Genomic DNA, 27,975 nt, shown 5'->3' on the forward strand with positions numbered 1-27,975 from the left:
ATATACAACACTTGTGAATGCAGAGGATTAAGTAATGCTTTTGACTAATATTTGAAGCAATATTCGGGAAAAAATCTACTTGGACAGCGTATCTTTAGGGGTCTTCAATTTTTGAGTGTATTACTGATGCTGTACTGACTTGCAATTAAAACCTGCTGATTTGTAGTGTTCTGCCAGCACATCCCCTGAGGTGTGTGAGCCTGATATACTACTTTGCCTTGGTGCTGTGTGCTGGCCTTCACAGGTGCTTCCAAGCCAGTGAGGCAGGGAGAGGACTCTCTGGTTATTTACAGTGTCTGCCACCTTAGGGAATTGGATTCTGCCTGTGTGGGGAGGAGGATGATAATGCAGGCACAGCTGGGCATGTTCGGTTTTGAGAAGTCTCCTTCTCCAATGTCCTTTCTGTAAAGGACTGGTCAGAGACACCCTCTGATAAATAAAAACTGATGGACAAATCGTGTTTAGTGACAGAGGAACTCCTAGAGCAGGAACCATTTTTGCATCCATTGTCACAGGAGGAACTCAGGTCCCTGTCTGAGCTCTGACAGTGGAGCATGGATGAAGCACTTTGTGTGTACTGGCAGCTGCAGCCTTTCTCTTTATGGGCTGAAAAAAGATGCTTTTACATGGATAGACAGACAGACAGTAGGGGGGAAGATGTACCATTCTCATCTGCCCATTTTTGTAGAATGGTTTCATGTTTGTGAAAAGGCTCACTATAAACAAGCATGAGTAAAAAGTATCTGCACTTCCAAGGTAACTCAGGACAGGAACACATGACTGATACAAACACGTTTTTTATTTAAAAAAGAAATTATAAAAGTGTGTTTGAATAAGGCTCTGCCACCGCTGCATGATAAAAAGGAAATCGAGGGTGCTTTATTTTCTTCTGTATGTCAATCACGCAATGGTAAACCTCAAGGTACCCACTGATGTTATCCATGGGTGTATTAATCCAGATTTTTCTTCTTTCTTTAAGAAGACAGTCTAAATGTAGGTAAATACTGAATTTTTTTTTTAAATTTCTGTCAGAGTTCATCTTTGGCCTGCAGTCAAAAAAGAAGAAACTTGTTTTAGTTAACTGGACACCAAATTTTTCACTGTCTAGTCTGCAAATACATCAAGAAGTGTTTCTAAGTTCGATAGGTGTTAATGGCCTGGCCTGATAACTGATACTGTGGAGCACTGAGCAGCCTTGCTCCAGCAGGGCTGAACAGGAACTGAAGACACTCAGCGCTTTACATTTAACTCTGCATGTACTGTACCTTTTTTCGGTGGCAAGTGCATGGGAAAAGGTCATCATCAGGCTGCTGCACCTTCTCCATCCCATCTCTGATTTTTGGTTCACTCACTTGTAAGCTGGCATATTCCTAGTTTTAAAAAAAGGAAGGTATCATTAATTCACAAATTTTTTAGACTGTACATCTGGGTGCTAATACTGTGCCAACTCAGCTGAGCCATTCTGTAAAAACTCTGGGGCTACACAATCTCATCTGTTCCTGCAGACTCTTGTCACAGACAGGGTGAAGGAACACTCAGCTGCAGATAGGAGCCCCTTCGGGTGCCTCCCTGGAGTTCAGTATCTCGGTGCTAATGCACAGATATTTTCAGCTGTGGTTCACAGGGTGTGCATCTGATGTGGAATTCTTTGATCATTGTGGGCAACATATTCTGGCAGATTAGATCAAGATTTATGGCATCCCACTGCCTCTCAAAGAGCCAGGGTAGTGTTAAGGGGTTTCATAGGATATAACTGAATACAATGTTTGTAAATCAAATGAAGATTTTAATTGCTGCTGCTTGCTTCATGGCTTCAAGTATCAGACTGGCCAATTTCCAGCAGCTCTGTTGCCCTAAATTCTTGCTATGTGATTTCTATTTCTGTGCCAGTAGCCATTAAAAATATACTGACCTGGAAAAGTTTGAAATAGTAACAAAAAATGTGGTCTCCCATGAGATTGTTTCTTGCAAATTCCTGTCCAGATTTTGCAATATTTTTTGCCTGTCAAAGAAAATGAAAGTTTGGTTTATTTTTTTTATTGCCCAGAACTAGTATTTCTTTCATGGTGGTAGTGTTGGTTGTGGAGTTACAAATGATGTTGACAGTTTAGGATAACTAAAATAAAACATTCTTTTTAAAAGGCATTGCTAGGAAAATACTCTTTTTTTTTTACTGAAGTCCAATTTCATTTCAAATAAAGGACAGTATTATGCATTTTTAAGTGTTTTTCTTTTTTGTAGACTTCATGAAAATAAATTTCAAGTCCTCCTAGTATATTTTTTACTTTGTTTTAGAGAAATTAAATTTTTGTTCTCTTCTAGAAACATTATTGCAAACTTCTAAATGCGTATTTTACCTCTTCATCATGATCTTTTGCCCACTGTAGTTTTTCTAGCAGATCACTCAGGTCACTTTTAAATGGGATGTAATGTTTCCATGGCTGCAGCTCATTATAGAAGTGCTCATAGTAGATGGAGTCTTGCTTTAGTACCACACTGTTTCCTGCTAGTAGATAAGGCAATCTGTATGCTGCCACTGTGCCATCAATATTAATTTGATATTTATACTGGAAAGAAAAGGACCAGAAGTTACTAAAAACCACATGATCCCAGTGGCTTGGTTAGGTTATATTCTGAGGGCACTGGTGTTACTGACTTGCCGATATTGAGACAGGTAGCACTGGCTAGGCAAGCATCAATGTCTAAGAAGCTTTTATTATCTAGTTTGGAATTCATCACAGTGCAGGGTACACAGAGCTTCATCAATAAATTTCTCCAGGAATTCTTAGCTGCTCATCCTTGGATGTGAGGGTAGATGTGCCACTTCATCCACTGATTTTCCCACTATGTTAGTTATGTTAGTAGTCCTGATCACTGAATCAGGAAAAAGAAATAAAAAGGAACTTGAAGTTACACAGATTACATGAGGCTAGAGAACCTTTACATGTAAATCAGACATGACTATCCTGAGGGTAAGAGCTACATAGCAGTTAATCCCACTGGAGGGATGTCTAGTCATGCTTGTTACTGGTGGTGTCCTGAAAAACTAAAAATCCCTTTATTTTCAATAATACATAATAAGTTATTTGATAATGGGAAACAGTGAGAACTGAGTTCTATGAAAAATGATTAGTGGCTTACCTTAAAAAAATCAAAAAATGAAATGTGCTTAACAATAGGGCCATAGAGGCTTTCATCATGTTTAAAGAAAAAAAAGTTTGTGAAAGCAGCATCTATGATCTCTGGATATTTTCTGCTGAGTTTTACAAGCTCAAGCCTCTCTTTGCGGCTGTCACGTCCTCTCCAGAAGGCTGTGGTATTCTTGTCTTCCCACGATGGGCCAGTGTTTGCTTGGACTGACATCATATCCAGGCTGACTCTGCAGGAGAAAGAAGTGATTTAATAGTGAAGCCTATTGGAAACTTTTTAAAAGTGCAGTTACTTAAAAGAGTTCACAGTACCCGCAGGCAGAGAGCAAAGATGAAGGCAAGTCATGGGCACACCATGATGTGTTACTGTATCAGTCATTTGCAGCAATAAAAACAGATAATGAACGTTAAGTTCACAGGCATGTGGCATGACATCATTCAACAACATGGCATTTGGAAACAATACCTGTCAGCTGTCATGGAAAAAATTAGCTAGAAGTGGATATGGTTGCCAGAGGAAGTGATGCAAGGTAGTGTAACTTGCTCAATAAAATATATTGCACGTCCTTAAAAATGTTAAGAAATTAAACACATAAACTGGGAGGACAAGGGATAGCAAATTTAGAAAAAGTCTTGACAAAAAAAAAGGAACTTGAGCTAAATGCAGTGAAATTATAAGTTCAAGATGGATTACAAAGATTTCTTAGAAGTAAGCTGTCTTTGTAGTATTTCAAGACAGAACAGAGCAGTTGCCAAGGCTAGTTATAGTCAGTAATCAAAGTGGGAGATGGTAACTGCTAGTTCAACAATTCCCAATAGCTACATTGGGATTTGAAAGGTACACAAAAAATGGATTCTAACAAAATCAAGAAAGAAAGACACCTTGCCAGTTCTCAACAAGTTCATGGGGGGAGAAACAAAGCAAACAAATCAAATGCCCAGCCTTGAAACACTCTTAAGTGCTTTTTTCAGTGATTTGACCGTGTTTAGATAAATTTTGATTTTTGAAATGAAACAGTGAAGTATAATGTTAATATATTGATTAAGGAGTCACTGCCTACCTAGGGTGGTAGTGTTTTGATGAGTACATGAAAACAGTTAATATACTGCTAACACACAGATCTCTATGGAAGATCATTTATTGGGAATTTTGTGAAAAGTTTAAGCCATTTCTTACCGTCCCATAGTCTCCAAAACTGAGTCTGTTAAATCATATGTTGGCATGACGATGTCTTTTGACTCACTGGACCCACACCACGAGAAGATTGGGTGCAAGTTCTGTGGGGGCTTCCTTTTCTCCAGAGGCCAATCTCCCAAATTAACAAAAAATTCTACATCTGGCATTTTCACCTAAAAAGAAGCAAAGTAGGTACAAATGCGGTTTAACATAAACAGTATTCTGCTGTCAATCTTGCATTTTGAAAACAACCTCACTAAGAGGAAAAATAGCCAAGTGTCTGATATACTTAATGTACCTGTAATAAATCATTGACATTTAGAAACCTGTTAGAAGTACTGAGACCACAGAATAAAGCCTACAAAATAGTATTTTTTAAAAAAGATTTGTACAAAGTCACATAAGTCATAGGAGCACCCTTTTCAGAGGATGGTTTCCTGTTATACTTTACATGATTGGCCACACAATCTTTTAATCAGGCTAGCACTGTGACCTAGTCAGCAATTGTATAGTTCCAAGGTAAGTGGGATCACATTGGTACTATATGGAAAATTGATGCTGGCTGGTAATCAGTTTTCTGTTACATCAGTAATCTGATTCACTCTGTGTATGCAGGATGCCTAAATCCAACAGAAGAGAAGAAAGAGAAATGAACCATGATGGGAAGACCATATTTAGTCAATGCTTCAGTTAGTTATTAAGCATAATGTCATCACTTATTTAAAGTATTTGGTAGTGTGGAACCATACCTGAAATCACTGTCACAGCCAAAACACAAGGAAAATACTGTTGATGGCCAGGAAGCAGGACAGAGGGCGTAATTTTGCTGCTTTATGAAACTGTGATGCATCCCTGTATTAAGCACTGTGTGTGGTTTGGGTATTTTCAAGTGAATTAAGGAAAGATATAAAGAAAGGCAGCTTTGTAGTTTTCCAAAGAAAGGACCGGCTGCCTTGTTAGGAAACACTGAAAATGGTGGGACAGTTCAGTCTGGAGAGCAGAAGGCAAAACCTGACATATGGCTGTGTTTTACTGAACCCTGAAGGCACATAATAAGGTCAGTGCAGAACTAATGGTGTATCTCAGTTCACTCTCTTCATTTAATTTTTAAAAAATGTGCATCTCCAATACATCCCCCTCAGTTGCCTCTTTCAAAGAAAAAAAAAGTAATAACTTGCCAAATACCAAGCACTCTTCTAAATGGTGGAAGATACTATTTTCCTTTCCAAGGGTGTTTGCTACAGTCTAATGCTCAGCACTAAACTTCATTACTACGGTGCCATCTAATGGTCATAATGGGCATAAACCCTACAAATTGAATTTTCTACACATCCTCAGTGGCAGAATCACTTAGCAGCTTAAATCTTCTTCTCCAAGCAACTATCTACTGTCACTCAGTGGTACCTTCCTAATAAAAATTCTTATTTGATGGTATTTAATGGGACTGAGACAGACTGTGTTTTCTACATCTATAAACAGTTTCCGGTTTTGGAGTTAGCAATCCTTTTTCAACTTTTAGTCTAAAGTCCTTAGATGCAATTTAACTCCATTATTTCTTGTCCAACACTACTCGCACCAAGAACAGTTTACTTCCATCTTCCAGAGAATAATCTTTTAGCTAACTGTAGTCTACATTCATGTCTTCCCTTGGACATCATGTCCTCCTGTAGACAGTGTTAGATTAAACAATCTCCAGTTAAATTAATGTTCATCTGTACATTTAGTCATTTGTCCCATTTTCCTGAGCAATGTTAGTTCAGCAATGTTAGAAACAGAGCAATCCTTAAAGCATGACACCCAAAGGCAGACAGAGTAGCATAACTCATCCATTACTAATCCTGATAGTGGAAAGGTTACTTGGTATTTCTTTACCATGTTAAAGAAATCTTCAGCTTTTTGCAGCAATGTATCTGCAGAGACAGAATTTTCTATTAGATGCTACAGAATAATTTATTTATTCTACTGGAAAAAAAGCCCGAATCAACACACCCTGTCCTGGCTTATCAAATTCACCATAAAAGCCTGCTTATTCAATTAACTTTTGTGATACTCAATCAGATGGCATTCTAGAACATGACAGCTTCAAACAAGGAAAATCCATGACTTTTCCATAATTAATCAATGAGCAAAAGTTTTTTAACAGAAACAGCAACAAATATGATGACATGTATTTAAGCCCAGGCTCCCTTAAGTTAGGACATGCAGAATAAGTGTCTGTACAGATGTACTCACTTTTCTTGTCAAAGAAAGCAGTATGGCATCCATGAAAATTCTGAAGCCAACATGTTCCCCATATGTTTTTATATAAACCTGAAAATAAACAAAGTTTTTACAGGTTTAACTTTTCCAGAAATCTCATCACAGAAAAGTGATGAAAAGAAATTTGCTTGCTTTTGCAGATGTTTGAGGTCTGTTTCATGGAAGCAGAAACTGTTGTCTATTTCTGTGGTGTTCCATTCTTCTAATTTCCATATAAAACTCCACTGAAATAAATACAGTATATACAATTCTTTGCTATAAAGAATTGTAGCTGTGATCCTCAGTGCAATTAAAAGTGGTAATTCTTTATCTTGGAATTATGCACAATGTAATTTATTGATGCACTTCAAATTATGATGATCATGACACCTCACAGCAGTATTGCTCAGAGAACAGGAAACTGAATTAGCATTTAGGAGATTTGGGTGTGTGCCCAGTACTCACACTGATTGCCTGGGAAGTCATTTGCTTTCACTATGTTTCAGTTGTAATATGGACAAAAAGGCACTTTCAAAGTAGGGCAGACATTGCTGAGCTCATACACAAACTGCAAAGTATTCAAGGACAGAGAAGCAAGCAAAGTCTTCTTAAAGAACACACTACAAAAAGCTTTTACAACTGGAAACAGACAACTGCCCAGTTAGCATGGTTTGCCATCAGACTCCCATATGGACTTCAGATCAACCAGATTCCATACCTCATTGTCTTTGATGGTGTAGTGACATAAACTCTGTCTTTGTCCAAACCTCTGCGGAATTTCTTTTGCAATCTTATCTGGGTCAACAATGGGAAAATTTGCTAGGTCTCTCTGAATCTGTGGAATGGTTTGAGGGCAGTTCATCTCTTCCAGCCATGCACTGCTTTCCTCCTGAGGGCAGTCACAGTTTTCATGGTAAATAGGTCCTATTGGAACACAATTATTATTATTTTATTTTGCATAAGTCACAATACTGAGCTGTTGAGATGACAGAACAAGGTCAGGCACTGAACATTCATTGCTTAGGGCCAAAACTTCAGCAACTCTAAATGGTGTTTTCATGTTTCTGACATGTCTGAATTTTTTTTAACTCTAATGGAGTCATGTCAATCTACATCAGCTTCTGTGTGGGACCTCTACATGTATTTATTAGGCAACAGCTTCGCAGCATTTGCTTCCTTTTATTATTTTTAATACTATGTGTAGGATGCATATAGTGAATCCATAATTCCAATGATATTTTATAGTCCAGAGAAGTACTGAGGTCCCAAAGAATCCTATGGTTGTAGTAGCAGACATTCTGGAACACACTTTGTGAGCCATGGCAGGAAACCTGTATGTAGTGGTGCCTCTTACCTTTTAAAATATATGGAGACTTTGCAACATGCTTATCTCCAGTTTTGACTTCTATCCTCAGGCTTTTGTAGCTTGCATACATCCTGTATCTCACAAGGAAGGATCCATCTTTCCTGTCCAATACTTGCACACCAACACGAGTGAACTGTTCTTCAGGAGCCGTGATCTTCACCTGGAATGCATTTTCACCTGGTGATGAAGTGAACCTACCCAGAGAATAAGTGGAAGCTTAATAAACAAAGGAAACATACAACAGATTTCTTAGTCTGGTCCATTCCTTTGCAAGTCAACAGATTTCCAGTGACTTCTCTGAGCTATGTTAGGCCTCTACAAGCACATCCAAATGTTCACTTTAGCAGGTTAGTAAGTCCATTATTTTACATTCAGGAGCAAAATGTTTTCAGATTACCTTATTTTACAGGTAATCATTACGGTAGCTTATATGGAGAAAAAAACAGGGAAAAAATTATAGAGGGAACACATAATACAATGTGTAAATGAGATATTTCGTATAATTCACCATACAACAAACAAGAAAAACCTCCATAAAACCAAATAAAATAATCTCACTAATCATGAAGTTATCACATATCATTGATGTATTAACAAAGCTGGTGCAGTCAAAATGCTGTCAACTTCCATCCACCTTTCCTCCAGGCAGGGACCAGACTCTTGGGGTGCAACTCCTCGGTTCAGCTACTCCCACCACCTTTCCTAAAACCCATCCAGACATACTCTAGGGCTGCCAGTTCAATTAAATGCAAGAAATATTTACTACCCAAATTAAGCTGAACTGGCAGCTTCCATACTCACACAAGCCATGGTGCACCTAATCTGGATGACCCTGATGGAGCATTTTCAGCTCCTATCTAGGTTGTATGACCAGTTTTCCTAAATAAATGGAAAGCAGTGAGTATCCTCTGAAAAATCACAGAATCACGGAGTTGCTAAGGTTAGAAAGGACTACCAGAGATCACCCAGTCCAACTTCCCTACCAAAGCAGGGTCACCTGGAGCAGGTGACACAGGAACGTGTCCAGGGGGGGTTGCAAAGTCTCCACAGGGGAAATCTCCACTGCTGCTCCTTGGGCAGCCTGTCCCAGGGCTCTGCCACCCTCAGGGGAAAGTTTTTCCTCATGGTGAGGTGAAACCTCCTGTATTTTAGTTTACAGCCATTGCTCCTCGTCCTATTTCATTCCTAGGAAGTTTACCTACTACCTTATGGAGTAATTCCTACATGATTCTACTGATCTTGAGCGTCGGCACGTAGGAGAAATATTAATGTTCCTAACAATGGAAACAACCAGGATGCCTGAGCCTAACAAATTAAATGTATTAGTCACTGCTAAAGTTTTGACAAAGGAGAATAAATCATGAATTTTTTCACTGACTAACACGTATGCATTACTGCGAACGTTTTCATCCTCTTATCTCATCCCCTCGCGCCGTAATCTGACACTCCTTGGAAAGATTAATTAGCTCCCGCCAAGTGATATGCAGAAATAGTCACGTAGAGAGCTTGGAGGCTGCTCTTTCTACGAGCAAATCGCGAGCCTCCCGGTCTGACCGTGCCCGGAATCTCCGCGAAAAGCCGGCGCCGCCCTCACCTCAGCCCTCGGGCGTCCACGGCCTGCACATAGAAGTACCGCGCGGGGAGCGCGGCCGCGGCGCGCAGCCCGGGCCCCCACACGGCGCTGCGCTCGGCGCTCGGCCGCCCGCCCCCGCCCGCGGCCGCCGCCGCCGCGGCTCCCAGGGCGAGGCACAGCGGCCACAGCGCACGCATCGGCAGCGCTGCCCCGACGGACCGACACCGCCGGCACCCGCCCCCTGCCCTCGGCCCGCCGCCGGGCAGTCCCGCCCCCGGCGCGGCTCCATGGGGCGGGGCCGCTGCTTCGCGGGGCGGCGCTGCCGGGAGGCGCCGGACGGTGGGGAGGCGCCGGGGATGCCCCCGGGAATTACTGGGACCCAGCGCCTGGAAAGCGCCGGGGACAGCTGGCTCTTGCCCGAGGCCCTGGCGTACGCATCCGGACATCTCTGAGTGGCTGGTTTAACCCGTGCTGTGAGCTGAAGTTCTCCCCCCGCTCCCCGCCCACCAGCCTGCCTTCACTCCGTTCCCAAACGTTAGGGTGGGAAATGGAGTTAGCAATCAGGAAAATGTGTTTGCAAAATCATCTCCATAGCAACTGAAGGTGAAGAGCTTCTTTGCGGTGAGGGTGGCAAAGCCCTGGAACAGGGTGCCCATGGAGTCCTCCTCTCTGGAGACACTCCAAACCCAGTGTTCCCATGCCACCTGCTCCAGGTGACCCTGCCTTGGCAGGGGGGGTGGATTAGATCATTTCCGAGGTCCTTCCTTTCCTCACAGTTTTGTGGCTCTGTGATGCGTGGCTGCCCGTAGTGCAGGTCTGGGATTGTATGGAGCAGAGGTGAGGGGAAACCTCCCCTGCTGCCACCAGGGCAATCGCGCAGTACGGGCCTTTGGTGATTCCATGGCCCTTTGTCTGCCAAATAATCCAGCCTCCAATTGCATAGAGCTAGTCCCAAACACTACTGCTGTTCTTAACTACATACAGAATAATTTAGTTTGGAAAAGACCTCTATGATACTTCCAACTTGGCTCCTTATTGCTTCTCTCTTGTTAAGCAAACAATACAGAAAATTGAAACTCATCAGCAACAACCCATGAATTTCAAAGAGATGTTGTATTTTACATTTTGAAATACTGCAAATATGTTTAGAGAAAAGCACACAAAAATCACTCGCTTGGAGAAAATTGCAAGCTGAGAAATGACAACTTGGGTCTTTGAAGAGTCTTTTCTAACCAACAACCTCATTACAAAATGCCTTAAATATTACCAAGCTCCAGCTCTTAGATACAGTTTTTGCCCTGTTATGTTCTCATTTTCAGGACATTCAGCAGTTACAAGACTTGCAATTTCCAGTTCAAAAATTCACACATTTTGTGTATACTATTGTATATCCATGAGGCTTTAGCCCCTCTCCTTTCCTCCTGATATGTTTTGCAGGCAGAAATCACACTCCTTCACAGCTTATATTTTGCTGTGTGAGAGAAGCCAGTCTCCTCTAGTGGAAGAGAACTTTAAAGATGTTTTTATTTAAAAAGAAATCTGATAGCTGTAGAATTCACAGATCATCCTTCCTCCTCTCTGCAGGATGGCAGTGACATGTTAAAAAAACCCACAGCAGCGATGAAGTAAAGGTGGCACACTTCCACCCTCCTGATGTTCTCTCCTCCAGCTTTTTTTCCCCCACAAAAGTGCAGCTCAGGGAATCAGTGCAGATCTGGCACTATTTGCCAGCACCCAAACAAGTTATAAGATAAATCATGCAATCTAATTTTAGTCTTGGCTGGCAAAGCCAACATCGCTGCTATCCTAATGCCTATAATTTGGCTCAGATAAAAATGCTTTGGAGGCAGAATTATTTAATTATATCAAAGGCTGTTGGCCGACTAAGGCTCAACAGGCTTCCAGCTGGCAAAGGCCTAAGGGATGCTCCCCATTCCAAGGGACAGGTTACCTCAGGATGAGGCCACATCAACTACTGAATGTGATCTGGGTCTTCTCCTGTCCAGGGGATGGCAAACATGGCTCTACCCACAATTGCTCGAGCACTTTGGCAACTCAGCTCTGCCTAACCACTGAGAACTATCAAATAATGCTAACAATTGAGGAGATACTAGATTCTGGTTTTTTCCATTAACTACAGCACCTCTCACAGAAAGTATTGCTGGGAGCAGAGGCACTGTGGACTGAGGGCGCAGTGTCACAATTGCCAGGAGTGAATCCTCTGTCAGCAGGACATCATGTAACTTTTTGATTTTTTATTTAAAATTTTATAGTGACTTTGTTATAAAATCAATCTGAATATTTTAAAATTAATTATTTTTACATATTTGTGGCAGTACCAGAACAACTCCAGTTGTATCTTCAGTGTCACTGTGTTCATGTTGACTGCAGTGAAAGATGAGATGACAAATATTGTCAGCAGTTCCAGACAGTGTTACCTGAAATAAACTTTTGTTCCTTCATACAATTTTACAGAAGCATTGTTGTTACGTGTGTTCTTACTATTGTCAGGGCAAATAAAAGGTCATCTGGTCCAAGCTTCCAGCCCAAGCAGGGTCAGCCCAAAACACATTGCACGGGATTGCATCCAGTGGGTTCTTCATTATCCCCAGTGAGAGAGACTCCACAACCTCTCTGGGCAGTCTTGTTCCAATGAACAGTAAAGAAGTTCATCCTCATATTCAGGTCAAATTTCCTAGGCATCACTCTCTGCCCGTTGCCTCTCGTCCTATGGCTGGGCACTAGAGCCTGGCTCCATCCTTTTGGCAGCCTCCCTTCAGCACTTACAGTCAATGATGAGATCCCCTCTCAGCCGTCTCTTCTGGAGGGTGAGCAGGGACATCTCCCCCAGCCTGTTTCTCGCCATTCCCCGCCGAGCCCCCGGGCAGGAGGCGCTTCCCGCCCCCGCCATCCCCGGCCCGCTCCTCCCCTCCCTCCCCCGCCGCCCAAGGGGCACCAGCGGGCGAGACCATGAAGGCGAAAATGGGGGGGAGGGCGGCCGAAGAGGCGCCACGCACGGCACCGAGGCGCAGTCGCGGCCCAGCCGGGAGGCGCTCGCCACTGGTTCCTCCGAGGCACCGTGAAGGCCCGCGGCGGGACCGCGGCCGCCGGGCACCCCGCCTCCTCCCGGCCCCGTGCGGCGGCGGGAGTTGGTGCGGGCCGGCGGCGGAGGAGGCGGGGGGCGGCGGGGGCGCGCAGGTGAGCGCGCGGCTGTGTCTGCTTCCGGCGCGCCCGCGTCCCCGCTCCGCCGCGGCCGGGGAGGCGACGGCGGCGAGCCCCGCTCCGCGCAGGTAACACGGCCCGGGGGCAGCCCCGCCGCCGCCGCCGCCCCTCGCAGGCGCCCAGGAGGGGAGCGAGCCCACGGTCCCGGGGGGCCCCTTCCCCCAGCCCGCGGCTGTTCGCTCTGGAGCCGGCTGGCGGCAGCGCGGGGGGAGGGGCGGGTGCTCGGCTGTGTCCCTGCGCTCCGCCGAGCCGAGCCGAGCCCGGCCGGCCCCGGGAGGCCAGAGGCGCTCCCGGGGCGCTGCAGGTGCGGGGCAGCGGCCCGGAGCCGCTGTCGCAGGAGGAGGCTGCGGAGCGGAATTCCTGCCTCCCTCGCGCCAGGTCCCATCTGCGGCGCGTGTTGCAGACGTGCGAGCTGCTGAGATGACAGATAACACACACGCTGTCAGCTTGCCCTTTGAAAATGATCGTTTAAAGCAAGCCAGCCCGCCGTCTAAATTTGTTTTTGGTAATTCTTAGCTGCCATAAACAAAACCTGCTTTTCTTTCTTACGATTTGAAGAATAAGAGGCACGGGAAATTAAAAGGGGACCCTTAACAGCTGTAGGAGGAAAGCATTGGAATAGATTGAGGATGGTGTCATCAATTTACAATCGATAGAGGTTATAGTTGCTGTAATTGTATGCTTGAACTTCACTTGCAGCAAAAGTTTGCAAGATTCAGCAGAATTAAGTGACCGTAGATTGCTGTATGATGGTTTATTTATATAAATTATTCTGTATGCCACATTAACAGTGTACCGTGACTGTAAGGGATAGAATACAGCAAACACAACCAAGTACATGTAGAAAAATCTTAAATTTTTTGTGTACTCGTTTATACGTGTACAGTAATTTCACGACCATAAGGCGCACAGGACTATAAGGCGCACTTCCGGGTTCGAGGGAAAATTTTAGTCAAAAGGGTGCGCCTTATAGTCGTGAAATTACTGTAATTGTTTATCATGTCCTCATTATGATATCACTGTGATGTATGCTGTTGGCACCTCATAAGTGATAAAAAATGCTGATTGTAGAGTTCTAGAGATGCTTTGGGAAAGACACCATGTTTGTCGTGGTATCTTGAAGGGTATTTAAACTTTTAATGGCTATGAGTTCAAAGAGAAGTTTTGTGTATATTTTATGTTGCATGAAGTACCTGTACTAACTTACCTTTTTTTTCCAGGTACCTCGTTGATACCTTGTAGAGGCAATGGAGGCAATGATGAAAACCCTGTTGTAATTAAAACATAAAGAAAAAGTATTCTTTGCTGTGCAATACTGGTAGTATCATTCAATGCCTACTATTTCAGAAGATGAAAAGGAAAATGGTTCTGGAAATAATAGAAACACTGAAAACAGACCTGGGAAAGAATCCCCGGAAGCTTCTCTTCACGATCCTGTGAAGCCATACTGCATGTCAGATGCCTCCACTGCATCCTTGGTGTCAAGGGAAGATGGGCATTATCCATGGGGATGTCCTGTGACTCATACAAGAGAGAAGTTTTATACCATCTGCTCAGACTATGCTTTTTTAAACAGAGTAACATCTATTTGTAAAAGTCCAAGTGCTTCTGTTAGTGCCTGCCTATCAAGCAGTGCTGCCTTAAACGTTGGAAATAACACACCTAACTTACTCAGTGTTCAAACTGGTGCTTCAGAGATTATCTACAATGAAGATGCTAACTTGGAAAGCCTGCCTGGCAATCTTGGAAAGCTTCCACTGGCATGGGAGATAGACAAATCGGAGTTCAATGGCGTGAACTCAAATATGAAGAGCAAAGCAGGTGAGGTAGTGAAATTTTGATGTGAAAGGAAAAGGCTTCATGTTTCCAGCTTGTTTGTGAAGGGGGCTGGCCAGCACATGAGTCCTGTGAGGAAATGCTGTAGAAGAGCCTGTTCTTCATTTCAAGGAACCTGCTCATCAAGACAGAATAGAGTGAGAGAGAGAAGGAGTGAAAGTCAAGTGTAACTGCCAGGGGAAGTGGATCCAAAGCAAGGCTGACTTCTGCTTAACTGTGTAGTATTTGGGGTGATTTCTGGTATCCTCACCGCTCCAGCATTCTCCCTGTGTTGTTGGAGTGTTTTGGTTTTTTCTTTTGTTTTAGTAGGACCTAGTATATTACACATCTGGATGTATGGCTTCAAAATGGGACAAAAATATTTCTGCTTTAGCATATGGCCCAATTCTCCATTTTCTACTGTCACAGTGGCTTATGAAAAGGAAAAGACCTTGGGTGTATATTATTATTAATGGATTTGCATATATATTTTCATTAGAAGCTGTAGCTGGTTGCAGGGCTGGCAGTGAAAAACAAGCATTTCATTATATACTCTGTGTACTTAATGTTAAGAGATTGGAGAGATTGGTTGGTCTGAGAGTCTATTTCTGGGATGGGTGATTTAATGCATTAGAATAATCAGATTGACTTATCTCTCTAAACAGTTGGGCAGGTCATCATTAATTCTGTTCATGATCTAAACACCATGTTGTTTACAGAGCTAATGGCAGCTTTATAAACCTGTTAGCAATTTAGATTATGTATTTTTCTCCTTTCAGTTAATGTTTAGTCTCAGTTTACACTTACTATCACAACCACTGTCTCTATTTGAGCTGTATGCTATTACTAAAAGTATTTAAGAAGAAAGCTGTGAATGGCAAACTAGACATTCATTTGATTCTGAAATTTGATTTGCAGGCAACATGAAGAAACAAGGGACAAAGAAAAAATCAGTGGAAAAAAAAAGCAAACAATACAGAGAGTGCCCTCAGCGTTCAGCTCTTGAAGATGTGAAGGAGAGAAAAGTGTTGGACCTTCGGAGATGGTAGTATTTATGAATTCATTTATGAAGTTATGAATTTATGAACTACACTAACCATGTAGTTTCTTAGTAAACACTGTTGCTAGCTACCTGATTTCAAACTTCTCAGTAATTCCTTTGTAATTTTTTTTGGTAGGAATGTTAAGCATACACACACTCTCATGCATTCTAGAAGAAAAATTAGAGCTTCCCTCCCATCTATTGAAATTCTTAGAACATTTTTCTTTCTAAATGTTTCTTTTGCTTTCAGTTAAGGGAAAAACTCATGTGGGGATTTGTTGCAAAACAAAATACAAGTTCAGTACCATGGTCAGGCAAAAAGTAACCTTAAATGTACCACTGATATGTTTTACTTCTGATTTTTACTTTTTATTGGGAAATACTTGATCAGAATCTGTCATTTCTACACAACCATTATTGTATTAATATAGCTCACTAAATTTATTAGTTAAATGTATCTGTCTGGTTCTAATATTGTGTCTGTGACACCAGAAAGTTAGAGTTAACTAGGGAATCTGTGGCCCAGAATGACATTCATTAGTAAATTGATAAAGATGCAGTTTGCCACAAGTGCCCATGTTAGAAGAAACTGGATAAGACTATGTTATATTAGTACAGAATCATATTTTCCTACAGGATCATTTGTACAGAGCTCCCATGAAGCTGTTAGAAATTTGACTGATTTATATGAAATTGGGTAGTGGCATTTGGCAAAGAAATTGTTTAACATGTTTGCTTAATTTTTGTTTTTAAAGTTGTTTTGGGTGTTTTCTTGGCTTTTTTATTGTAACACAGATGACAAAAAATCATTCAATATAATGTGGCTTTGTAGTGACATGGCACATGAAAAAGTAGTTCAGGTTTGTCACACACATGAGTCAAGATTGTGTTACTGATATGTTTGAGGTTTTTTCTTTAAGGTATTGTGTGAGCCGACCTCAATACAAGACTTCCTGTGGAATTTCATCCCTAGTGTCTTGCTGGAATTTCTTATATAGTACACTGGGAGCTGGAAGGTAAAGTCACATAGACTGCTTTGCTTTGCCTCCAGAGTGTCAAAAATATGTTTCTAATTACAATACTTTTTTTTTTTTTTTAAGTTTACCCCCCATCACTCAAGAAGAAGCCTTGCATATACTGGGCTTTCAGCCCCCATTTGAGGAGATTAGGTTTGGTCCCTTCACTGGAAATACAACTCTAATGAGGTATGTTTTGTTTTTTTGATGCAGCTAAGAGATAGAACCTTTAAAATACAGTAGTAGTTCATTTATTTAAAAGCAAAGTGGCTGACATGTTAATCCTCAAGTTCTAGAATAGTGAAGCATACTTGAGTACTCTGACAATGAAACTTCTCAAAGAGTTGTTGGCACTGGCCATCCTGAATAGTATGATGTTACAGAGGACAGGTCAATGTGAAATTCTATTTGATATTTGGTTCAGTTTGTGTAATGATTGTATAATACTCTAATGAGTCTAGTCTCCTGATTAGGAAACTCTCTTTACACTTATTTTCCTATTTTTAAAAAAGCATGTTAAATGCTTGCTAATATCACTGAAATGGCCTGAAAAGACAATTGATACACTATTAGCCTAATGTAAAGTGTAGTTTAAGAACTGAAAACAAGATAGCACTGAATCTTTGCTGCAATGGAACTGTTCAGGAACAACAGCATGGAGCTGGAGTCACAGAACGCTTTGAAATTTTTCATCACTTCTGCTCTGCCATTTCCAGATGCTTATAGGTTGGACCTAAGTTCTTTGTGCCTTTTTTTTTTTTTTTTGATGTTAAAGTAATAAGACATTCTAGGATTAAACATAACCAAGAGGCATATTATAGTAGAGCGCTGAACATTTTGACAGGGCTTTGGTGTGTTACCCTTTGGTGAGGTTAGAAACTTTCTCACTATTCTTGCTTGCTTCATGAGTTGCATTTGATTTAATTAATTTTTTTTAATGGCAGTATGTAGTGTTTGGCTGATCAAGATGGTGCTGGATTTGAAAAATGCCAGTAGTCTATTCTCCATCCAGCATACTAGCTAGATCATTGGAAATTGTCACGAAAATTTCCTTACCTGCTTTAGGAAATTCAGATCCAGGATTTGTATTTCTTCGGGAGTATGTCAGGGTATAGCAACTTTTATAGACCAAGCCGATACAATGTTCTGTCTCTTCCTGTCAACAGGTTAAATTTGTAATTGTTCTTTGATTTCCCCTGTAAGCATCCTCTATGGAACAGAGAAGTCAGAGAAGTTACCCATCTTTTTGTTTTCTTTATTTTTTTCCTGCCTGGTCCAATAATTTTGAAGTACTTGGAGGATTTGGAAACAGAAGGGCTGTGATCCAACCCCGTATGTGATCTCACATAACTTTATGGTTGAGGTATTATCTTCAAACATGTAATTTGAATCTTCTAATGTGGAAAGATTGCTGGCTTCTCCTCACTTAGTGGTGCAGTGAGGCGTTGCAGTATGAGGCTCCCATAATGCTTGGGCTTTGTGAAGTTTAGGTGAGAGAAACCCAACAGGATAAGCAGAAAGTCTCACTTGAAGGGTCCCTTCTGGTGTCTTAGATTTCATTTATGTACCCTACAAATCACGGTTGAAGTTTGGCATCTCAGAATTTGTCTGTCTTTCTAAAGGCTGAGTGAATTGAGCATTAAAGGTAACTGGGCTAAAATACTGTAGGACCAACATTTCACATCCAGATCTTTGGTTATTACAGATTGTTCTAGCAAACACCTGTCCTCCAAACTAAGAAAGGCAGGAGTCTTTTTTTTGAAATGGAGAATGTAAACTTCTTTATTGCAATTTTGAAATTAAGGGGCTCTCAGGCAAAGATAAGGGAATTAGGAATAACAGTTCTTTACTAGGGAAATTAAAATAGAAATACAGTAATACAAAGAAACAAACCCCAAACCCTGACAAAGTCAGAGTACAACCTGACACCCTGTCAGGCAGGGTGTTGATAGCAGTCCCATTAAATGGTGGCTGCATCCTCCTGCAGTGACAGATGTGATTCAGTTGAAGCAGTGCTCCTGTAGAAGGTGCAGTTTCCCTCCGGAGGTCCAGTGGTGATGTGGAGAAATCTGGTTTTCCTCTGGAGTCCAGTGGAGAAAGGGGCTACCTTAGTGTCTCAAAACTTCTGTTTTTATCTTGGTAAGAAATGTTGGGCTCTTCCCCCTGGCTGGAGCAACTTCCAATGGGATGCAGTAATTTTATCAGTCCCACAGTGGGACTCAGTGGGCCATTAGCAGAAAATGACTCGCTGGAGGAAGGATGGGTTGTGAAAAGATGAAGAACAATGCCTGGTTTCAATGGATGGCCCATTAGCAGAATATCTGCCGTTGAGATAAGGATCACTGCCCCCACCCTCAACAGATGGTGATAGAATAGATACCTTTTATCACACTCTGTATTGTAACCCAGGACACGGATCTATGTCATGTCTGAAAAAGTAAAATGAAGGAAAAGGCTCTGTGTATTTACCTCTCTGGCTAGGATATGTTAAGTTTTGTATTGGTGGTCATCCACAATCTAAATAATGGCAAGGTAGGTACTTAGTAGCACACCAAGACTTGTTTTCCTAAACTGTCAAAGCACAGGAAAAGTGTGAGGTAATGAAATTATATTTAATAACTCTTGAGTTACTACAATCTTTAAGCTTATTGTTTCAGATGGTTTAGGCAAATAAATGATCACTTCCATATCAAGGGATGCTCATACGTTCTGTATAAACCTCACGGGAAGAACAAGACAGCTGGAGAAACTGGTATGTAGCTAATCCTAAAGTATTCATCTTAGTGTATAAATTGAAAAATCCTGCAGTGTGTAGCATTTGACAGGACAAAGTCTGTAAGTAGTACTTCCAGTCTGAGAAAAGGTATCAAATAGCTCCAAGTTGGCTGATTTTCCTGTTTTTACTTTTTCTCTTATTTAGCTATAAATTTCATTTATACCTTTATTATAATAAAATGCATTCCGTGCTTTATATTCTGCTGTCTCAGAATTGGAATTTTAAGGTATCCAGGCAAACACTGCATTTCCAGTTCTGCATTGGTGTGTGGGAAGATTTGTTTGCTGTCATCCACTGGGAAAACAAAAAGTACTGGCCTTTACTACATGTTTTATGCCTTTAAAAAGCCCAGTTTTAAAGTCTTAATGAACTTAGTTTTAATGAACTTACCTGTTCTGCCTGACTGTAGCTAACATCTCTCTCTAAAGTTAGGCGATTACTCTCAATTAGTTTATGAAGCTGCATTTTTTGCAGCTTGTCTACTTGTTAGGTATGCTATTTAAAAAATTATATTTTCATGCACAGTTAACTAGCCTTTGATATAATCTGAGCAATTGCCTTCTAACTGAAAGGTTCTTTAAAAGCACAAAATCATGTGGAAAAGTTTTAGAGATTATTAAAATATATTTTTTTATTGGTGTCCTACTTGAAACTTGTCATGTTTCAGTGCCTCTTCTAGTCTTTTCCTGAAACTGAGCACTGTGGTCACATTATAAACCCCTCCATGTCCATATGTGCTTCTGAGACTAGGAAGCTGCAAGAATCTCACAATACCAAAATGTTTTAGTGTCTTCAGTGGTTTTAGTGTCATCAGTGTGTGCCACATCTGACTTAGGGTAGATGACACTGCATTCTGTTGCAGTGTATATTTCCTGGGTTGAGATACTTATGGTTCTTTTTTAAATTTTATTTTGATCTAAGCACAAAGCATACTTTCTATTGCCTTTCTCTGGCACAGACTGTGCAGCAGATAGTATTTAATTTCCTGCCTTGTATAAAAAAGTAATAAGTTTGATACCAAAAGTATTTTGTGGATGCCTGCCAGGTCATGTCCTCCCACTTAAAAAGTAGTATAACTACTTTGTTGTCAAAAAAGGTCTTTTTTTCTGCTTAGTGTGTTACTCAGGATCCAAAGCACCCGGAACTGTAACCTGATCTTCCTTTTTAGCTTCAGGGGCCCTTGCAAAGCTAACACGAGGACTCAAAGATGAATCAATGGCCTACATCTACCATTGCCAAAACCATTATTTTTGCCCAATTGGATTTGAAGCAACTCCAGTAAAAGCTAGTAAAGCCTATAGGTAAGATACTGTGTTTATGCTTATTTTAGTCGAAGAAACATACAGAAAAATTTACTTCAGTTTGACACCATTTTTCTCCATAAACAATATTTTAGTTTGTGTCATATAGGCATCTGTCTGAGCTAGAAAAACACTATGGTGTGATTTGAAAGGACTGACTTAAAATGAAACATAACTAAACAGACTACATTGAGAGAACTTGAAAGAAAACTAAGTGGTATTAAGAAAATGTTTTTTAAAGACCTTCTAGCCATGTAGAGAGAAAGTAGTTATTTTATCGAAGGATGAGTGAAAGTAACTATCTGAAAACTAAAAACATATGGGCTGAAAAAAGGCCAGGTGGGTTTTTTAAAGCTAAACAATAAAAAGCCAGCTAATTGTGGGGAGAGTCTGTTCCTAGAGAGCTTGCAATTTGTGTATGTTGCAATTTTTTCTTACAAACTAGAAGGAACAAGTCTGCAGTGTTAATAATCCTTCATGAGGTAGATGCAATGAAATGGACATTTAGAAACCAGTGTTTGTGTAGGACAAGAGCAGGAGTTGTGTAGGTATCCCAGGATGGTGGATATGTACCTTTTTTGCACTAATGTTGACTAATAATGGTGATGGTAAACTCCAACTACTGGCATGTAAGGCATAGAAAAGTAAAGATATGTGAATGATTTGCTACCAGGAATTGAGAGGGAATGGGGGGAGAAAAGTTAGAAGAGATCTTTGGACTATGACATTAGGTTTGGCTTTTTTTAACCATGCTTGAAATGCTGGAGTACTTCTATAAGCTTGTTTTAGAATAAAAATACAGTACCCTGTATAGTAATTTCAGGTTTGTCAGAGTGACACTACTAGGATAATATAATGCAATAGTTAATATAATTTTCAATTAAATACAGATTTTTAAAAAAGATAATAGCGTTAATATTCATATGGAATTTGGGGAGAGTCTTGCATTAAACCCACAAATTTTAACTTTGAAAATATTAAAATAAAAAATATTCTTGAGATATGTATTAGCTTTTGTAAGGCATTTACCTTGTTGCTCAATGTAGAGTGCTGTACTTAGCAGAGTACTCTGTGCACTCTTGAGGAGAGCAGTTTGTTTTACCTCATTCAGTGAATCATATTAAGCTGTTTTTCCTCTCTCAAAGTAGTTGCAAACTTGGTAAGTATTAAAGGATTCTGTTGGACTTTTTCCATGTTCAGTCATTGGTCAGTATTTATAGCATTATCATAGAGCATAAGTAGTCAATCCCTGAGAAAATTGCTAATACCAGTACTGGGGAACGTTACACAGTGAAAAGTGTAGGACACTAGTCAAGGTGAACTTCTGGCTATCTGCTTGCTAAGCAGTCTGACTTTATTGAAGAGGTAGGGTCACATCAAGGAATAGAGAATGATAGCTCTACTTTTGGAGTTCAAAATGGTCATTGATATGAGGTGATAAAGCATAATCATCTGAATCTAATTGGTTCCCAGTGTGAAGCTTATGACAGGGTTATTGAAAGCTTTTAATATAAGAACAAAATAACACAGTTTTTTTTATTGAGACTGAGTTCACTGACTTGCCCCAAGTAGAAATCCAACACATCAGTCTACCTGAGTTTACCAAAATGTTAATTACTGACTTAGTTAATCAGTTAGGAAGAATTGCACTAGAAGACCAAAGGAAAAAAAAAAAACGTTTACTGGATCAAAAATGCAATCTGAGAAATAATATGGTCCAGTGTGTGGAAACGTAATGTGCCTTTTGAGTAATTTAAATTTATATTGTTTATTAAGGACTGAGAACAACACTTTCCTTCTTTACCCATGGCTGAAATGGATTCTTAGTCACTAATGATGCTATTTTTAAGTCAATATTAGCTTTCTTTATTAACAACATTCTCTTCTAAGAATGTAACATGAAATAATAAGTTCAAGAAGCTTTTATAGCCTTACTTTAGGCTGAAGGTCAGACCAGACAATCATCCTGTTTCCTTTGTATTTTCTGATCCTACTGAGGGGAAAAAAAGAAGTTTTGTTTTCAGAAGCATTGCCTATAGGTTCTGGAGCAGTTCTGTTCACCTGGTTTTGCACTCTTCTTACAAAGGAGAGTTTTTATTTAAAAATCAATCTAAGAAACATTTCAGGTCCCAAAAGAATTAGGTGAATAGGTTGCTAGGCTGAGCTTAGAGACAGTTCCTAGGTCACCCACAGACTTCCTGTATGATCTTAGGTTGCTGGATTTGGACTCGGGAGACCTGGGTTCAGTTCCCAGTTCAACCACAGACTTCCAGTGTGACTTTAGGTAAGTCAATTAATCTATCCTGTGTCTTGGTTTCCCATCTTTGCACTGATGGAATACATTGTTATTTTACAGGGAATATTTTGTAAGTAAACAAAATGTTCCAAGCAGTAAGGCCATATGCTGTCTAATACCCTAGGCAGAAAAATGTCAGGTTTTGTCACAGTTGAAACTGATGTTGTTTTTCATGAGATAATTATATACAGGAAGTCGCAGAGCAGTCCTGTGTATCTCATCAGTTCTGCACTAATACCTGTCAAAAATTTTCCTTGGCAAGAGTACTGCAAGTTTTGAGCTTGTTGGAAGTTAATTGTGAAGTAGTATTAATTCAGAAGTCTAGATTTTATTATCTGGTATTGGATGTTTAGAAGGAAGCATTTCAAATTGCCAGTTTTGTTCTTACAGGTTACCCTACAGCTCTTAGTAACAACTGTCAGCTCAGGTTTAAAAATAGTGGAAAGGACTCTGATGACTGTAAGACATCACAGATAGGGAGGAAGCTGTTTGTATCATATTGATGTGGCTTTCCATAACTCTTACTTCTGTTGTTTCCTATGTATTTATATTTACATTGTGTACCAGACTGTCTTTCATCCCAATAAAACTGCTAGTAGTGAAAATATGTCTTCTCAAATAACGTGTAGTAGCATCCCCAGGGTTTCCCCTGTGAAACAAAAGGTTCCCTGTCTGCAATTGTGAGCACTATAGCACAGAAGCTGGTTTTTACTTTGGCTGAGGAAACAATTTTAAATGCTAGAAAATCCTAAAAAGAATAAGAGACTGTTAATATCTCTTTTTCTTTTTAGTGTGCACAATAAATCTTACTAGGATTGTGTCTTCTATTGAACAGAGGTCGTGTTTTGCAGCAAGAAGTAGAATATTGGATCTTAATTGGAGAACCTAGCAGAAAGCATCCAACAATACACTGTAAAAGGTATGTTACTTGATAAGAATGTAAAATAATGTTTTCTGTCAAAACAGATTGTATTTCTCTACTCAGAGTCACCGAGTGACTTTTTTAGTTCTTTTGAGTAAATATATATGTGTGTGTATATATATTTATCTAATAGAAACAGATGGTGCTTAAGTGAGAAACTTCCTGTTTTGACCTCAGCTGTCTGCTGTCATGCCAGTTGTGACTTACAGACTGCATGGTCTTTGGAGGAGTTTAGACTGGAGCTGAGGACATCCACAGGCTGTGTCTGGGCTGTGCACAGGATATTCTGCTGCTGCTGAGATCTCCTACCTCAGGTGCAGGTGGAGCCTGTATGCTGTTGTATTATTTGCTTACCTGTGCATTCAATTCATTTATGATGAGGTTTTACCCAAACAAAGTTGGTGTCTAAACTAGGTATAGAGTCTAGGAGAAGTAGGGGGTGCTATGCAGAAATATCATGGATTGATTATATTTAATAGGGTTTTTTTCGTCAGTGATGTAACCTTCTCAATAACTGCAAGTACCTGGGTATTTTGGATTACAAGATTAATTGCAACAAAATTAAAATCCAATTATGCACCTGATTACTGAGTAATGGCATATTGTAGATCCCAAGAGTTGAACTTTGTCATGTGGTATATTAGCTACAAATGGCACAGGAAAATTTTGATTGTGGAGACATTCTTCCTCCTGCTGCACTCCCTGTGAGAGCTGGCAGAAAGTTCTGTGCTTAAGGGAAGGGGGCAAAGGTTGGAGCAGAAATGCATTTTCTGAACTTGGAGGGTGGTGTTAAACAGACAGTTAGACATTGATAGAAATGGAAAGGTGATGTGCAGGTTTAAAAACGTCTGGAATATGAAATGATCCATTTCAATTGGCTGGAAGGAGTTATGAGTCTTTGAAAAGCTGAGTGAATGGGGAGTGATTGAATTGATAGTTTAGAATTAAATAAAATGGAGGAGTGAATTATGAGGAGAGCTGTCTCTGGTGAAAGCACATTTAATGTGTGAAAGAAACCAAGGAACTGAACAAAATAATACAAAAGAGTAGGAGAGGTTTAAAGAAAAAAAGGGCTAATGTTTCATCTTGCCTAGACCATTGCTTCCTTCTTTCCCAAACTGATGAATTGGCAAGCGTAGGGAATATAGCTATGACTCATGATGCTCTTACTCATTTTGGAAGGTGTTTCCCAAGAGCAGGAATAATCACCATGAATGCTTTGATTATTAAGAACGACACTTTTACATCTAGCTTGATGTCGCTAATACTGAGGTTTTTGTAACTTTACACATTCATTTGTCTTTAAATCACTGATAAGACTATTTAAAGCTACAGGTCTATATTTGAGTGTATGTGTATGTGAGTCTTTGTGCTGCTGAGGTTTCTTAAATATCAGCTCAGTAGTAATGATTTTATTCCATAGGTGGACAGATATTGTCACTGACCTAAACACTCAAAATCCAGAATATCTAGATATTCGACACCTAGAGAGAGGATTGCAACATCGAAAAACAAAGAAGGTAAGGTAAACTCACTAAGATGGGAGGAAACTCTTGGTAGGTTTTTGCACACTTACTCATACTTAGCAGTGTAAGATAACTTCACTAAAGGAATTTGTTCTTTTATGAAGTGTTACTGAAGACAAAAGTATAATATGGGTTCTTGCATACCAAAGTCATTTAGATTTACTTGCTGGAGAAGATATAAAACATCAGCAGTTTGGTATATGTTAGGATGAACCAGGATATCTGTGTATTCAGAATGTATTTGGTCAGAATATTTAACTTTGTTGGTTTAAAATGTAGCTGCAGCAAGTATAGAAATGTTCTGCAGACAAACTACAGACCCTTTAGAGTATGACCCTCCAATGACATTTGGAAGTGGGAAGGAAAGTATAATTGAGTAGGATCAGGCATAAAAGAGTGTGTGTGTCTCCCTTGTGTGGAGTTACTGTCATTGCTTGAAGCTTTCTTTCCTATAGATAGGGCTGTATCTCATGGGTGGAGAATGGATTTGTGATTTGCAGACTGAAACTTTGTGAAAAATAATAGAGTGAAGAGAGGATTTCAGATGTGAAGACCCTATGGAAGACTGTGTCAGCAAGATCAGAATGGACCAAAATAGATAATTGCTGAGAAGGTAGCTAGAAAGTAAAAGAAGACTAGCAGAAGATAAGTGGTACTGGCCCATGAAAGATAAAATGGATAGCTTAAAAAGATAAAAAAAAGATGAATAAGAAAACAGTAATTGAATCTGGGAAACAATCAGAACTGATTGATGCGAGTTGTATATTTCTGTATATGATTTTGTGGTGTTTTGTTGTTTGTTGCTTTTTTTCCCCCTGATTTGTATGTTGTAGGACTTCTTGTTTGTTTTCTTTTTGGATGTACTGTGTTACTTGCCAATATGTTGATATGAAATATGTAGGTATGTTATATGAAATATGCCTGCAGTGTGCATTTAACAAAGAACCTTTTTTACTTTGGTTAGGTTGGAGGAAATCTTCATTGCATCATTGCCTTTCAGAGACTTAACTGGCAAAGATTTGGTCCTTGGAATTTTCCATTTGGAAATGTTAGACAGAATAAACAATCCCAAACACAAGGACAAGGAATTTCCAAATCTGAGAGTGAAGACAATATATCTAAGAAACAACACGGACGCCTGGGTCGATCTTTCAGTGCTAGCTTTCATCAAGAATCCACGTGGAAGAAATCTAATCTTCGGGAGAGGAGGAACAGTGGGTATCAGAGTTATAATGATTATGATGGAAATGATTAAAATTAACTTTAGACAATAGAGTTGATATATTAAAGTTAGTTTTAATCAAAACATATTAGGGATTTATTAGTCCTAGAACACATAAGAATAGAAATTATGGTATAAGATACAGCTTCATAACTATTAAATAAATATGTTGATATGGTTGCAGTAGACGAGATCTGATGTATAAAGTGACTGATAAGCACAGATTGTTTTTTGCAATCAAAGGTGAATATAGTAGCAAAATCAATCATTTCTTTTGAAATAATTGTACTATATCCTGATTTGTGAAAACAAAAGAGCAGGTTGAAATCAGTCAGTGTAATAAACAGACTTCATTGAAAATATTTATTGTTCAAAAGCATGAAAAATTATGGTATGACTTTATAAAAAAGGGTTATTCTGCAAATCGTGTAAGGATAAAAGTAAACATTGCCTTTGTTTTTAGCACTTCATTTTAGTAAGCCTGCCCAAATCCAGAGCAAATGAAAAAAAGATCACATAGGTTAGAAAACCTTGTTGGATTTACAGAGAGAATGTACATTCTCCATTTAATTCTCATTTGACTTCTGTCAGTCAGATAATCATATCTTGTCAAGTGGATCTCAGTTTCTTTTCCCTTATCTGGTCACCTGGTTTTGACTGTGATGTATCACCTGTTCAAGGATGGAACTTCTCTGTTACTTTTGCTCTGTGGGTGAAGTGGCTGAACTCTCACCCTGGAGCCTCCTGAGAGCATGGACTCACTTAACACAAGCTTATGAAATTCAGTATTAAAAGCTGCATTTACAATTAGCCAAATGAGCTAGCTGAACACTGTGTTCTGTTGGCAGTTCTTTTCCTTGTTCAGTCTTACAATCTGTCCTTTTTCTGCTGCTTTTTTCATTTTGTGAATTTTGTGAAGGGGATGCCAGCGCTGAAAACTGCTGGCAGCCCCGATGATATACCTCTCAACCAGCACACAATTCAAGCTTTTTCAGGTGTCCCAGGTGAATTCTTTTTTTTACTTTTTTTTTTCTTTCCCTGATAAAACAGTTGTTTGTCCAAACACATCTCAACAGTTGTATTGTTCTGTGTGCAAATGTTCATACCTGCTCAAGGATTAATTTTTTGACATAAAAAGACTTGTCATGGAATGCAGGGGTTTTGTAGGTTGCTGCTTTTGTTAACCAAAAATGGGAAACTTTTAGACTTTTGTTCATTCAATAAAATTTGTTTTCTATCTTGTTGTTTGCTTTTTATTTGTCTTGGAAATTATGGTCCTGCATTTAATGAAGGTCTTCAGGAAAGTAGGTACGTGACAGATCAGAGTTGCAACT

General features: G+C 40.0%; 2 protein-coding genes across 6 annotated transcripts; one reads left to right on the plus strand and one right to left on the minus strand.

Annotated features, from left to right (window-relative positions):
- Nucleotides 1-779: 779 nt before the first annotated feature.
- On the minus strand, nt 780-9,700 carry POGLUT2 (protein O-glucosyltransferase 2). Its single transcript, XM_033053285.1, has 10 exons — nt 9,525-9,700; nt 7,919-8,124; nt 7,283-7,488; nt 6,559-6,636; nt 4,327-4,499; nt 3,142-3,379; nt 2,358-2,567; nt 1,913-2,002; nt 1,266-1,370; nt 780-1,046 (listed from the first exon to the last, which is right to left on the minus strand). The coding sequence occupies exons 1-10, from the start codon at nt 9,698-9,700 to the stop codon at nt 1,029-1,031; spliced, it is 1,500 nt and encodes a 499-aa protein (XP_032909176.1). The 3' UTR covers nt 780-1,028.
- Nucleotides 9,701-12,729: 3,029 nt separating this feature from the next.
- Nucleotides 12,730-27,878, plus strand: BIVM (basic, immunoglobulin-like variable motif containing). 5 transcript variants are annotated; one of them, XM_033053317.2, is made up of 11 exons: nt 12,730-12,793; nt 13,946-14,546; nt 15,459-15,585; nt 16,503-16,598; nt 16,683-16,787; nt 19,256-19,350; nt 20,543-20,675; nt 22,888-22,959; nt 23,807-23,890; nt 25,317-25,413; nt 26,384-27,878. In XM_033053317.2, exons 2-11 carry the CDS (start codon nt 14,057-14,059, stop codon nt 26,672-26,674), a joined length of 1,590 nt encoding a protein of 529 aa, XP_032909208.1. In that variant the 5' UTR covers nt 12,730-12,793; nt 13,946-14,056; the 3' UTR covers nt 26,675-27,878. The 5 variants fall into 5 exon arrangements, with proteins under 5 accessions (XP_032909208.1, XP_042635008.1, XP_042635009.1 ...); XM_042779074.1 differs by lacking the exons at nt 12,730-12,793; nt 26,384-27,878 and adding exons at nt 13,100-13,230; nt 24,090-24,207 and having other exon boundaries at nt 25,317-25,398; XM_033053318.2 differs by lacking the exon at nt 12,730-12,793 and adding an exon at nt 13,130-13,230.
- The last annotated feature ends 97 nt before the right edge of the window (nt 27,879-27,975 follow it).

The sequence above is a fragment of the Catharus ustulatus genome, chromosome 2, assembly GCF_009819885.2.
Source record: "Catharus ustulatus isolate bCatUst1 chromosome 2, bCatUst1.pri.v2, whole genome shotgun sequence".
Classification (NCBI taxonomy): domain Eukaryota; kingdom Metazoa; phylum Chordata; class Aves; order Passeriformes; family Turdidae; genus Catharus; species Catharus ustulatus.